Genomic DNA, 12,015 nt, shown 5'->3' with positions numbered 1-12,015 from the left:
AGGTGCTCTAGAGCTTCCACAGCAAGTGTTCAGACCCAGATAAACAGGCTTCTCCCTGCTTCGCAGTTCTCTGCAGCCCTGGGCTGCTGGGTTTCAGCAGTACCCTGCAGGTTGACCACGCTCAGCTGTCCTTTCCCAGGGGGACTTTGGACTCTGAACAGAGATAGGGCCTGAGAAAGGATGTCCCATTTCCCCTGTGTTCTGAGTGACTGGCCCATGCTCTTTGCAGTTCTCGACTGTGCTGTTTTATCCGTATGCCTGCAGAGCTCCACCCAGGAAGGCCCTAAGAGTCTGAGAAGGGAGAAGATAATATGGGGTGGTGCTGCTCCTTTCCGCCCCCATATTCTACGTGGCAGGCTGCCTGTTCCTTAATTGCTCTTTTTTTTGGAGGGGGGGGCTTATGCAATAATTTATTAGATATGACACTAAGCATAATCACTAAGATAAAAATATAATAGAACTTTGTCAAAATTAGTGCAATTTATGCATGAAATGACATTATTTTTTAATAAAACTAAAATAAATCCTTGGACTAGAAGATGATACTTGCTAATCCTAAAATTGATTAAGTTCTTATGTCTAGAAAATATACAGAAGACTCATAGTCAAATGTTAACCAAAACAGGCAAAATATACAACTTTTTACCAACAAAAAACACAAACATCTGATAAGCATAGTAGAAATCGCTCAAGATTATTAGATAAGTGAAAATTAAAACCACGATTACATACTACTACTCACCCTATAGAATTCCTGTTTTCTAATATTTAGACTCTATAATTGGTGAGCATGTTGAGAAACTTGAACCCTCAATTGCTCTTTATGCCTAGACTTCACAAGCTCATACCAGGATGGATGTGACTGTATAAAAAACAGGAAGACTTAGTCTATCAGCTAATATTCCTTTGTTCTTCAACTTTTCCCTGCCCCCCCCCAAACACACACGCATACACACACAAAACAAAAACCCTCATTCACAGTGTGCTTACTTGGTTTGCTTTTCCCCATCACCCTTCAGAGGCTCTTAGAGCAGCTCTGAGCTCTGCATCCTTCCCCTCCCAATAGAACCTGCACGTGTATATCTCGGAGCACGAGCACTTTACAGACTTCAACGCCACGTCAGCACTCTTCTGGGAGCAGCATGATCTTGTGTATGGCGACTGGACGAGCGGCGAGAACTCTGACGGCTGCTACGAGCACTTTGCTGAACTCGATATCCCACAGGTGGGGGCACTGAAGGACCTTTCCTCCAACCTCCTCCCGGCCCTGTGAATCAAGTCCAGGCTTCAGGCCACAGCCTCCCTCATCAGGAAACATGGGTGGAGGGATTGAATTGGCATGGGGTCCTCCCATCTACCTTCAAGGTTCTGTGACCCGGGAGTTTAAACCAGCAAAAGGTTAGTAATTGTCTTTGTGGGTTGCCCAGTCATTGCCAGTTGGTCAGACAACCCAGTTTCAAGATAGTTTTTAGTTAACGTTCAGTGCTTACTGTGTGCACAGCAAGCTTGGCTGCCTCATGGAATCTCTCAGCAACCCTGTGATGGAGATATCATTATCCCCATTTAACAAGTGAGGAAACTGAAGGTACAGAGAGATTAAGTGACTTACCCAGGGCCACACAGTGAGATATTTAAACCCAGATTGTCTGGCTCTGGCCACCCCAGGTTCCATTCCTGGCTCCTCTGGTCTGTGCAGCAGCAGAAACAGTGAACCTTTGCCCCTTCATCTGTAAAATGGGGGGGTTACTGGGCCCGCATGACAGGGCGAGTTAAGATGGCCAGTGAGCTTGTATAGATTTTGGTGATGCTGTACAGATCCGAGCAGTCATTGTTCCATGATTTGGGGGATAAGAAAGCTTATTCCCATTTCTCCCTGGAGAGATGAAGATAACAGTTATGTGTCAGTAGTAGGCTAGACTGTCACTGTCTTGGAGTAAAGCAGCCAGACCCACTAACACGGGGTCCCTGGGCCACCCTGGCCTGTCCCTAACAGCAGACTTCATTCTGCAGGCTGACAGGTTGCAAATGGGTGCAGGGAACCTTTCACCAAATTCCCTCCCCTCAGATAAATGTCCTCTCCTGGGCTGGGCCCCAGGGGGCTAAAGGAGTGGCAGTTCCTCTCAGATTGCACCCTGCTGGGTGGGTTGTAAAACCTTAGTGGTTCATACTACTATTTAAAAATAAGCAAAACAGAAAATTCCAGAGTGCATTATGCATAGGATAAGGATTGTTTTGTAAAACTACGAATATTTAAGTACTATATGTAAATCTTAGTTGTTCATGACTATTTAAAAATAAAAGAAGCAAAACAGAAAATTCCAGAGTGCATTATGCATAGAATAAGAATTGTTTTGTAAAACTACGAATATTTAAGTACTATGTGTTTGTTACCTGGGCTATAATGGAAAATGGGTTTCTTCCTGAGGCTCTGAATGGAAAAAGCTGGAGGAACTTTGCCCTGATGGAGCTTCCTTGACTGAGGCACAGGCCAAGAGGGAGGATTGCTCGTGAGGGGTCATCACAGGGCCGTCCATGGACCTGTGGCCATAGACTCTTGTCCTCCCAACCGAGCAGCCTGCACAGGGAAGGGCAGGAAGGCCTGGAGAGAAGGGAGCTCACATGGCAGAGACCCATGAAGTAGCTGTTCTGTGTCTGGGGCCACATGGGGCAAGAGGGACCCAGCAGTCAGAGAGGCCAGCTACTACCCTCACAAACTCGTGGTTGAGCGCTGCCTGCCCAGGTCATCTGCACCACCCTACACCCTCTGCCGCAGGCCAAGGCAGTGCACCTTACTCTGTGCTGAAAACCGCCCCTGAAATTCTGAGACCCAAGCTCTGACTCTGATACCATCTACTTGCCGAGCGACCTCAGGGATATCTGCTCCCCTCTGGGGCCTCCGTCTTGCCATCAGAGAAGTGATGTAGAGAGGAGACCCTTTTCCACCCTAAATGCTGATCCCAGGCTTTCTCTTTGCCCAGAAGCCAGAGGGGGGTTTCTGAAATTTACGACTCTTAGAAGAAGAGATTGTCCCCACTTTACTTCCTGGGACCATGAAGCCAGATTGGGGAAGGGGCTTGCTTTAGATTACAGAGATGTCAAAAAGAGAATCCCGGCTCAGCTTGCTTTCTGAACTCCTTAAAGGCCCTGGCCCTTCTTCTCAGAGTCACCTCTTGAGGCTCCACTAGCCCGCTCCCTTAGCCTGTGTCAGAGCTTTTGTGTTCTCTGTACCTGAAATCCTCCTCTTTCACTGGCCCAACTTCCAGGAAGTTTTCCCTGACCCCTAGGCTGGGTCAGGTGCCCCTCCTGGGCGCCCCCATACAGCCCTGCCCACTCTTGTCTTCCTTGCCTAGGAAGCTATCTGTCTTCTTTACTAGACTGAGATCCCCTAAGGGCAGGCCCAGGACTGTCATCGCTGTTGTGTCCCCAGCACAACCCAACAGGTTGAGAAAATGAGCAAGCCAAGCACATGCAAGCTCCTTTTCATTTCTACCCAGCAGGCCTTCTCAGCCTCCTCTGGGTGAGGCCTGCCTGCTCTGTCTGTCTTGGTCTGTCTGGGTGGCTGCAGGCAGGGTGTGTGAGCAGTCTTTTGGAGGCGAGTGGAATAACTGCCCTGAGAGGTGAATCTCTCAGAGCCCAACCCTTTCCCTCCCCCTAGGTCCTGCCCTGAGATCCAAGGAGTGATGAGGGGCTGGCAAGCCGGGTGAGGAGAGCTGCTCCCCAGGGCTTGGGCCTAACCCTGTTCCCAGCATTGGGAGGGAGTAGGTCTCAGAGGCAGGCAAGTGAGTAAGACATGGTGTGGTAAGGGAGTCAGAGAGGGCACAGAGCCACCCTGTGCCATCCATCCTGTACCCTTGGGCATGGCATGGCCCTCTAGGAGCTTCTGTTATCTCTTTGGTACCAGGTGGGAGTGAGAATGGTACCCACCTGCCCTCTGGTCTCTTGCAGAGTGTCCAGCAGAATGGCTCCATCTACATCCACGTCTACTTCACCAAGAGTGGCTTCCACCCTGATCCCCGGCAGAAGGCCCTGTACCGCCGGCTTGCCACAGTCCACATGTCCCGAAGTAAGTCCCTCCCTGCAGCCTGGACCCCCGCCAAGTGCAGAAGGGTAGCAGGAACTTGGGATTGGGGAGGCTGGGACTGGCGGATAAGTTCACTCCCTACCTGCCCTTGATACAGTCCACAGTTGACCTGTACACCCAGCTGGTAATGCACTAGGGGAGCGGCTCAGGCCATAGAGGAAGCAGCTTGGAAGGAGGAGGTGGAGAAAGGGATTTGAAGGAGAAGATGGTGTTCAGGAAAGGGACAGGGTTGGGGTTGGCATGTGTGTGGTACAGAACCTGATTGAAGTAGGAACTCAAAAGTCATTTGCATTCCAGAGATGTGGGTTGGATTCCCAGTGCCTGCCCGTGTAAAAAAAAAAAAAAAAAAAGGTCATTTGCAAATGGATGTTGGATGGACCTGGAAAGAAGCCGGGGAGGACTGTGGGCTCCCTAACCACATCTGTGTGAACCCAGCCCGCGTGAACACACAGTGCCTAAACATGCTGCTCTCTGGGATGCTGATGAGTGTGCATGTGCTACATGGCCCAGGGTTGGCGCCCAGGTGGCCTGTTGGGAGGTGTCCTTGAAGCTGTTCCAGGAGCCATTGGGCCTTGGACACATAGCCTCTGAGCAGTAGGGCGAGGCTCCCTCATGGGACAGATCTCCTGCTTCAAGGACTGCCCTTTGCCTTCCTCCTAGTTGGCCCTGGGTTGTGCTGGGCACTCCCCAGGAGAATCCATTGGGATGGAGGAGCTTCCCTGAGGGTCAGGGCTTTGCTATTGGATGCTTCCTACAAGGCATCATATGGAAAGGTACTCAGAGCATCTTGTTAGATATTTTTTATATTTCATTACAAGTATGTGGTTTAAAATTCATAGAATGCTTGCTTTCCATGCAGGAGACCTGGAACCTGGTTCGATTCCTGAACCACACACCCTCCCCCCAAAAAGAAAAATTCAAATAATTCAACAAAACAGCAGACCTAGCAGGCTTCTGCCCACCTCTTCCCACCCTCAAGTCCTGCTCTCCATAAACAGCCTCTTTCAAAATCTTTTAGCTGTTTCTTTACTTAATCTCCTCAGTTCTAATGAATGAGTTGATGCTGCTAATTTTTGGGTTTTTAGTTTTAGACGTTACCTATTGCCTTCTTCCTCTGAAAGAGGAAGTCCCAATAGAGGATTTGAGTATGTGATTAATATTGGCCTCTGAATCACAAAGTGAATTTAATTAATTTTTCCTTCCCATTCAGCTGTTTTCCATGGGGTTAATAATTCTCTTCTTTTTGCTTGCTTGGCTTTTATTGTCTTTTTCCTTGAGATCTGTGGGTCCTAATCAGCAGTTTCGGGGATCTCTCTCCTTCCTGAGTTTGAGCAGACCTGGAGGGTGGCTGCCTTAGCAAGCCTCCCATCCCCCTAACATGAATTTTGTGTGCTCTGACTGACTTCTATTTCATTTCAGACCATCCTAGACATACCCTGTGGATTTGGTTAAGATCTGGCTCTTGGGTCACTGAAACATCATCCTATTCCTGTGGGTTAGGTCTTTCTGCTTCTTGGGGTATACATATATTCTAAAAGACGATGATTTTTTCGGTTATTATCTGTACTCAATGAAACAAAAACCTGGTAACCCTAGGTCAGTTTTCCAAATCGTTTTTGGAAAGAGTGTGCCAAGGGCTGCCTAGTTGAGTGCTTTGGTGCAAATGTACCCCCAGAAGTGTCCTGCCTGGCTGGCCTCTGGGTCATGAGATCTATAAAGATGCTTTCCAGGGAGAGGTGAGCCTAGAGGTGTGATTGGCAGGGATTGGCTTCTGCAGGTGGCATTTGTCAGGGCTTGGTCAGGGTTAGATGTGTCCTGGGTGGACAGTTTGCTTGCTTGCTCCTGATCAACTTCCAGGTTTTCTCTGGCTTGGTCTTTGGAGAACGTGATGCCTATCTTGGTAGGAGGGTTGGGGTCATAGTCAGCAGACAGAGGTGGGTGTGACTTGCATTAAAGAGAATCTGCAGCCCAGGGACCTGCAGAGCCGAGTGGAATTATCCAGGCCCCCCTCTCTGGCCATAGAGCAAGGACCCATTGGAGTGGGGACTAGGAGGGACTTGGAGTTGACTACTTACTTGACCCTAGGATGAAGAATAAGAGCATGGGATGGGAAAAGCCCCCTTTCAACCCAACATTATTCCCTTCAGTTTCCAGTACCCAGTGCTCTAGCAGAAGCATTGTCTCATAGCAATAAATGTATGCCACAGAAGAGATTTAAAGTTGTCCGGTAGCCACGTTAAAAAAAAGTACAAAGAAACGGAAATTAATTTTAATACTATATTTTGTTGAGTTGAACATATTATCATTTCAACATATAATCAATATAGAAACTATTAGTGAGATATTTCACTCTTGCGTTTTTTCTTCACCAAGTCTTTAAACTCCAATGTGGGCTTTACCCTCACAGCATGACTCAATTTGGACAAGCCATGTTTGCAGGGCAACCATACTGGATGGTACAGCTCTAGAGGCTTTGACTTTGAGAAAAGGGCTCTTTCCTCCTCCCTACAGGAGCCAGGCCCATCCATCTCATTTCGTAATCCCAGAAAGTTCTAGGCTGAGCCAAAGCCCTTCTACCCTGGCCCTCCCCATCCATCAACCCAGCACTGCCACTCTTCCTTTCCCTGGGCAGCCTCTTCCAGGAGCAGAATTTATTCTCCAGATCTCATTTCGTAATCCCAGAAAGTTCTAGGCTGAGCCAAAGCCCTTCTACCCTGGCCCTCCCCATCCATCAACCCAGCACTGCCACTCTTCCTTTCCCTGGGCAGCCTCTTCCAGGAGCAGAATTTATTCTCCAGAATGCCAACTCTGGGGTCTTTCTTTCTCTCCGTGGGTATGGGGATGGAATCTCAGATGAGTCGGTGATGAGAAAAGTGACCGTGCTGCTGTTGATGTTGAGAAGAGCAGTAGGCCCTGGGCTGAAACCTAGTCAGTTCCCAGAACCGTTTTTGAAAGTGAACTCATGTATAGAGTTCAGAAGCCCCCGAATGCTGGTCCTCAGTGGGTAGGATCTCGACCCTGTGGTTTGTATAAATATGGCGTGCAGGGTCGCTCTGCCTGACGCGGTTCTGTGTGGAAGAGAGCCTCTGGGTAGTTTTCCTGGGAAGCACGGGGATTTTTATTTATTTAAAAAATTAAGAACAAACAAACAAAAACATTAACATATAATTCCATTCTACATGTATATTCAGTAATTCTCAATATCATCACATAGTTGCATATTCATCATTTCTTAGAACATTTGCATCAATTCAGAAAAAGAAATAAAAAGACAACAGAAAAATAAATAAAATAATAATAGAAAAAAAAAGATTATACATACCATATCCCTTATCCCTCACTTTCATTTATCACTAGCATTTCAAACTAAATTTATTTTAACATTTGTTCCCCCTATTATTTATTTTTATTCCATATGTTCTACTCGCCTGTGTTGATATTGTAGATAAAAGGAGCATCAGACAGAAGGTTTTCACAATCACATAGTCACATTGTGAAAGCTATATCATTGTTCAATCATCATCAAGAAACATGGCTACTGGAACACAGCTCTACATTTTCAGGCAGTTCCCTCCAGCCTCTCCACTACATCTTTTTTTAAATTGTTTTTAATTTATTAATTAAAAAAATAAAACAACATACATAATCAGTAATTCGCAATATCATCACTTAGTTGCATATTCATCTTTCTTAGAACATTTGCATTAATTCAGAAAAAGAAATAAAAAGACAATAGAAAAAGAAATAAAATGAACACAGAAAAGAAAAAAAAAAAGATTATACCTACCATACCTCTTACCCCTTGCTTTCATTGATCACTGGCATTTCAAACTAAATTTATTTTAGCATTTGTTCCCCCTATTATTTATTTTTATTCTATATGTTTTACTCCTTTGTTGACAAGGTAGATAAAAGGAGCATCAGACACAAGCTTTTCACAATCACAGTCACATTGTGACAGCTGTATCATTATTCAGTCATCCTCAAGAAACATGGCTACTGGAACACAGCTCTACATTTTCAGGCAGTTCCTTCCAGCCTCTCCATTATATCTTATTATTATTATTATTTTTTTTATTAACGGAAAGAAAAAAAAAAGAAATTAACACAACATTTAGAAATCATACCATTCTACATATGCACTCAGTAATTCTTAACATCATCACATAGATGCATGATCATCGTTTCTTAGTACATTTGCATCGGTTTAGAGGAACTAGCAACACAACAGAAAAAGATATAAAATGTTAATATAGAGAAAAAAAATAAAAGTAGTAATAATAGTAAAAAAAAAACAACCCTATAGCTCAGATGCAGCTTCATTCAGTGTTTTAACATGGTTACTTTACAATTAGGTATTATTGTGCTGTCCATTTTTGAGTTTTTGTATCTAGTCCTGTTGTACAGTCTGTATCCCTTCAGCTTCGATTACTCATTATCTTACCCTGTTTCTAACTCCTGCCGGACTCTGTTACCAATGACATATTTCAAGTTTATTCTTGAATGTCCGTTCACATCAGTGGGACCATACAGTATTTGTCCTTTAGTTTTTGGCTAGACTCACTCAGCATAATATTCTCTAGGTCCATCCATGTTATTACATGCTTCATAAGTTTATCTTGTCTTAAAGCTGCATAATATTCCATTGTATGTATATACCACAGTTTGTTTAGCCATTCTTCTGTTGATGGACATTTTGGCTGTTTCCATCTCTTTGCAATTGTAAATAACGCTGCTATAAACATTGGTGTGCAAATGTCCGTTTGTGTCTTTGCCCTTAAGTCCTTTGAGTAGATACCTAGCAATGGTATTGCTGGGTCGTATGGCAATTCTATATTCAGCTTTTTGAGGAACCGCCAAACTGCCTTCCACAGTGGTTGCACCATTTGACATTCCCACCAACAGTGGATAAGTGTGCCTCTTTCTCCGCATCCTCTCCAGTACTTGTCATTTTCTGTTTTGTTGATAATGGCCATTCTGGTGGGTGTGAGATAATGTCTCGTGGTTTTGATTTGCATTTCTCTAATGGCCAGGGACATTGAGCATCTCTTCATGTGCCTCTTGGCCATCCGTATTTCCTCTTCTGGTAGGTGTCTGTTCAAGTCTTTTTCCCGTTTTGTAATTGGGTTGGCTGTCTTTTTGTTGTTGAGTTGAACAATCTTTTTATAAATTCTGGATACTAGACCTTTATCTGATATGTCGTTTCCAAATATTGTTTCCCATTGTGTCGGCTGTCTTTCTACTTTCTTGATGAAGTTCTTTGATGCACAAAAGTGTTTAATTTTGAGGAGCTCCCATTTATTTCTTTCTTTCTTCAGTGCTCTTGCTTTAGGTTTAAGGTCCATAAAACCGCCTCCAGTTGTAAGATTCATAAGATATGTCCCTACATTTTCCTCTAACTGTTTTATGGTCTTAGACCTAATGTTTAGATCTTTGATCCATTTTGAGTTAACTTTTGTATAAGGTGTGAGATACGGGTCTTCTTTCATTCTTTTACATATGGATATCCAGTTCTCTAGGCACCATTTATTGAAGAGACTGTTCTGTCCCAGGTGAGTTGGCTTGACTGCCTTATCAAAGATCAAATGTCCATAGATGAGAGGGTCTATATCTGAGCACTCTATTCGATTCCATTTCTCCATTATATCTTGAATAACAAGATGATATCTACTTGATGCATAAGAATAACCTCCAGGATAACCTCTGGACTCTGTTTAGAATCTCTCAGCCATTGATACTTTGTCTCATTTCCCTCTTCCCCCTTTTGGTGGAGAGAAGGTTTTCTCAATCCCTTGATGCTGAATCTCTGTTCATTCCAAGATCTCTGTCCCATGTTGCCAGGAAGGTCCACACCCCTGGGAATCATGTCCCATGTAGAGAGGGGTAGGGTGGTGAGACTGCTCGTTGTGTTGGCTGGAGAGAGAGGCCACATCTGAGCAACGAAAGAGGCTCTCTTGGGTTGACTCTTAGGCCTAACTTTTAAATAGACTTGACCTATCCTTTGTGGGGTTAAGTTTCATATGAACAAACCCCAAGACTGGGGGCTCTGCCTATAGCTTTGGTTGTCCACACTGCTTGTGAGAATATCAAGAATTCAACTTGGGGAAGTTGAATTTCTCCCCGCTCTCACCATTCCCCGAAGGGGGCTTTGCAAATACTTTTCCACTCACTGATTCAATCACTCTGGGATTCACTGGGGCATCACTCTGGACAAACCAACAAAATCTCATGTCCTACCTGAGATTCCAAGTACTTATGGTGTTCAATCAAACTATCAGCAGGGAGATTTTTTTCTGCATTCTCCAGAGGAGGGACTGAGGCTCGGGAAGTGACTTAATCTACCCAGCATCCTCAAGCTATAGGAAAAAGAGCTTGATCTGACCTCAGAGCCCTCCGAACTCCCTTCTCACTTCTCTGTCTGTCCTACACTGTTGGGAGCAGGTTGAAGAAGTCACAGGAGAGGCAGCCCATGTTTTATCCCAGCTTAAGGGAGTGCTAAACCGTCTCAAGGCTGAGGTGGGGGTGGGGGGATCAACGCATGGCAAACACAAGCCCCTTTCTTCCTGGCAAGGCTTGGCAAGGTTCAGGGCAGTGTGGTGGGAGCTGGTGGCCATCCTGATACAGGGGTTGACCAAGGTGGAGCCTCTGTAAGAGGAAGTGAGCTCAGCTCTTGGCTGGGGATTCACAGCCCTGAAGCCCTTCTCACATTGGTGGCTCTGAGTCTCTTCCAGAACTGTCTGCCGTCTACCTTTTGGTTGATTTATTCTCTGGTTTTCACTGCGGGTACGTCAGTATCCAACACAGGTCTGGGACTTCCCCCAGGGGCTCACAATCTGGTTGAGGGGACAGACAGTAAACAAACCAGTGGACCAGAGAATTTGGGGCATGATGCATATGGTGAGGAGAAGTGACTCACAGCTTCCTTCAATAGTCAGGGAAGCCCCGTGGAAGGAGGAATATTTAGTCAGGCACTTGAAGGAGGAGAAGGAGCCCTTCCCAGAAACCGTGGTGGGGACATTCTAGGGGGATAGGCCCGTCTGAAGGCCCAAGGTGGGCAGATCTGGAGGAAGCGAGAGGACTGAGCTGGGCGAGGTGGGGGTGGAGGCTTAGTGGGACAGTACTGTGCAGGGCCTGTGGTGGGCTGAGCATGGCAGATGCCCCTCAAGCCAGCAAGAGCCGCCCAGGGTTCTGAAGTGGATGGCACAATCCCATGCCTCATGGAAAAGATGTCATAGGGGCAGGAGAGGCCAGCAAGGCCAGTGAGGAGGCAGCTGCAGTTATCCAGCAGGCAGGTGCTGAGGTTGGCCCAGGGTGAGTCTGGGGAGGAGGGGAACTGTTGGCTTTGAGGTTGGCACTGGAGGGAGCTTCCACAGGGAGGGCTGACTGGATGGGTATAGCACAGCAGGTTCCGGAGACCGAAGACTCCAGATTTCTCTGCTTGAGGTGATTTGGTGGACGATGGAATTGCCATAAAGATGGGAAATGGGGCAGGTCAGATTGGGGAGGGAAAGACTTTCCAGGTTCCATGATCACCATCTGGAGGTGGAAGATGGGAAGTGGGAGACGAGTGAGCAGCCATTGGTGGGCTGAGGCCTGGCATCTGGATGTGACTGATGCCAGCAGGCCTCCTCCCCCTCTTCCTCCATCCCCTAACAGTGATCAACAAATACAAGCGCAGGCGGTTTCAGAAAACCAAGAACCTATTGACAGGAGAGACGGAAGCCGACCCAGAAATGATCAAGGTAGACATGTGCAGGGCTGCTTGCAGCATTCACAGACCCTGGGCACCACTGCCGAGCTGCTGTGTGGGCTCAGTCAAGCAACCCCCTTCGCTCGGCCTCAGTCTTCCTCTCTGGGATCTGGGGCCAGGAATCAAAGCTTCTTCTCTGGGAGTGAGGAGGATTCCAGTTGAGGCAGCAGCAGCCAGCACATAT

At 46.3% G+C, this 12,015-nt stretch overlaps 1 protein-coding gene across 1 annotated transcript in view; it reads left to right on the top strand.

The window, feature by feature from the left end:
* Positions 1-12,015, top strand: part of CLPTM1 (CLPTM1 regulator of GABA type A receptor forward trafficking) — a 31,363-nt gene that overhangs the window by 12,607 nt on the left and 6,741 nt on the right. Inside the window, exons 4-6 of the mRNA XM_077131484.1 lie at positions 1,067-1,225; positions 3,946-4,063; positions 11,738-11,823. Of these exons, the coding sequence (XP_076987599.1) occupies positions 1,067-1,225; positions 3,946-4,063; positions 11,738-11,823 (363 nt within the window). The remainder of the gene's footprint in view (positions 1-1,066; positions 1,226-3,945; positions 4,064-11,737; positions 11,824-12,015) is intronic.

The sequence above is a fragment of the Tamandua tetradactyla genome, chromosome 16 (genome assembly GCF_023851605.1).
Source record: "Tamandua tetradactyla isolate mTamTet1 chromosome 16, mTamTet1.pri, whole genome shotgun sequence".
NCBI lineage: Eukaryota > Metazoa > Chordata > Mammalia > Pilosa > Myrmecophagidae > Tamandua > Tamandua tetradactyla.
This window is presented reverse-complemented; position numbering and strand designations above follow the sequence as displayed.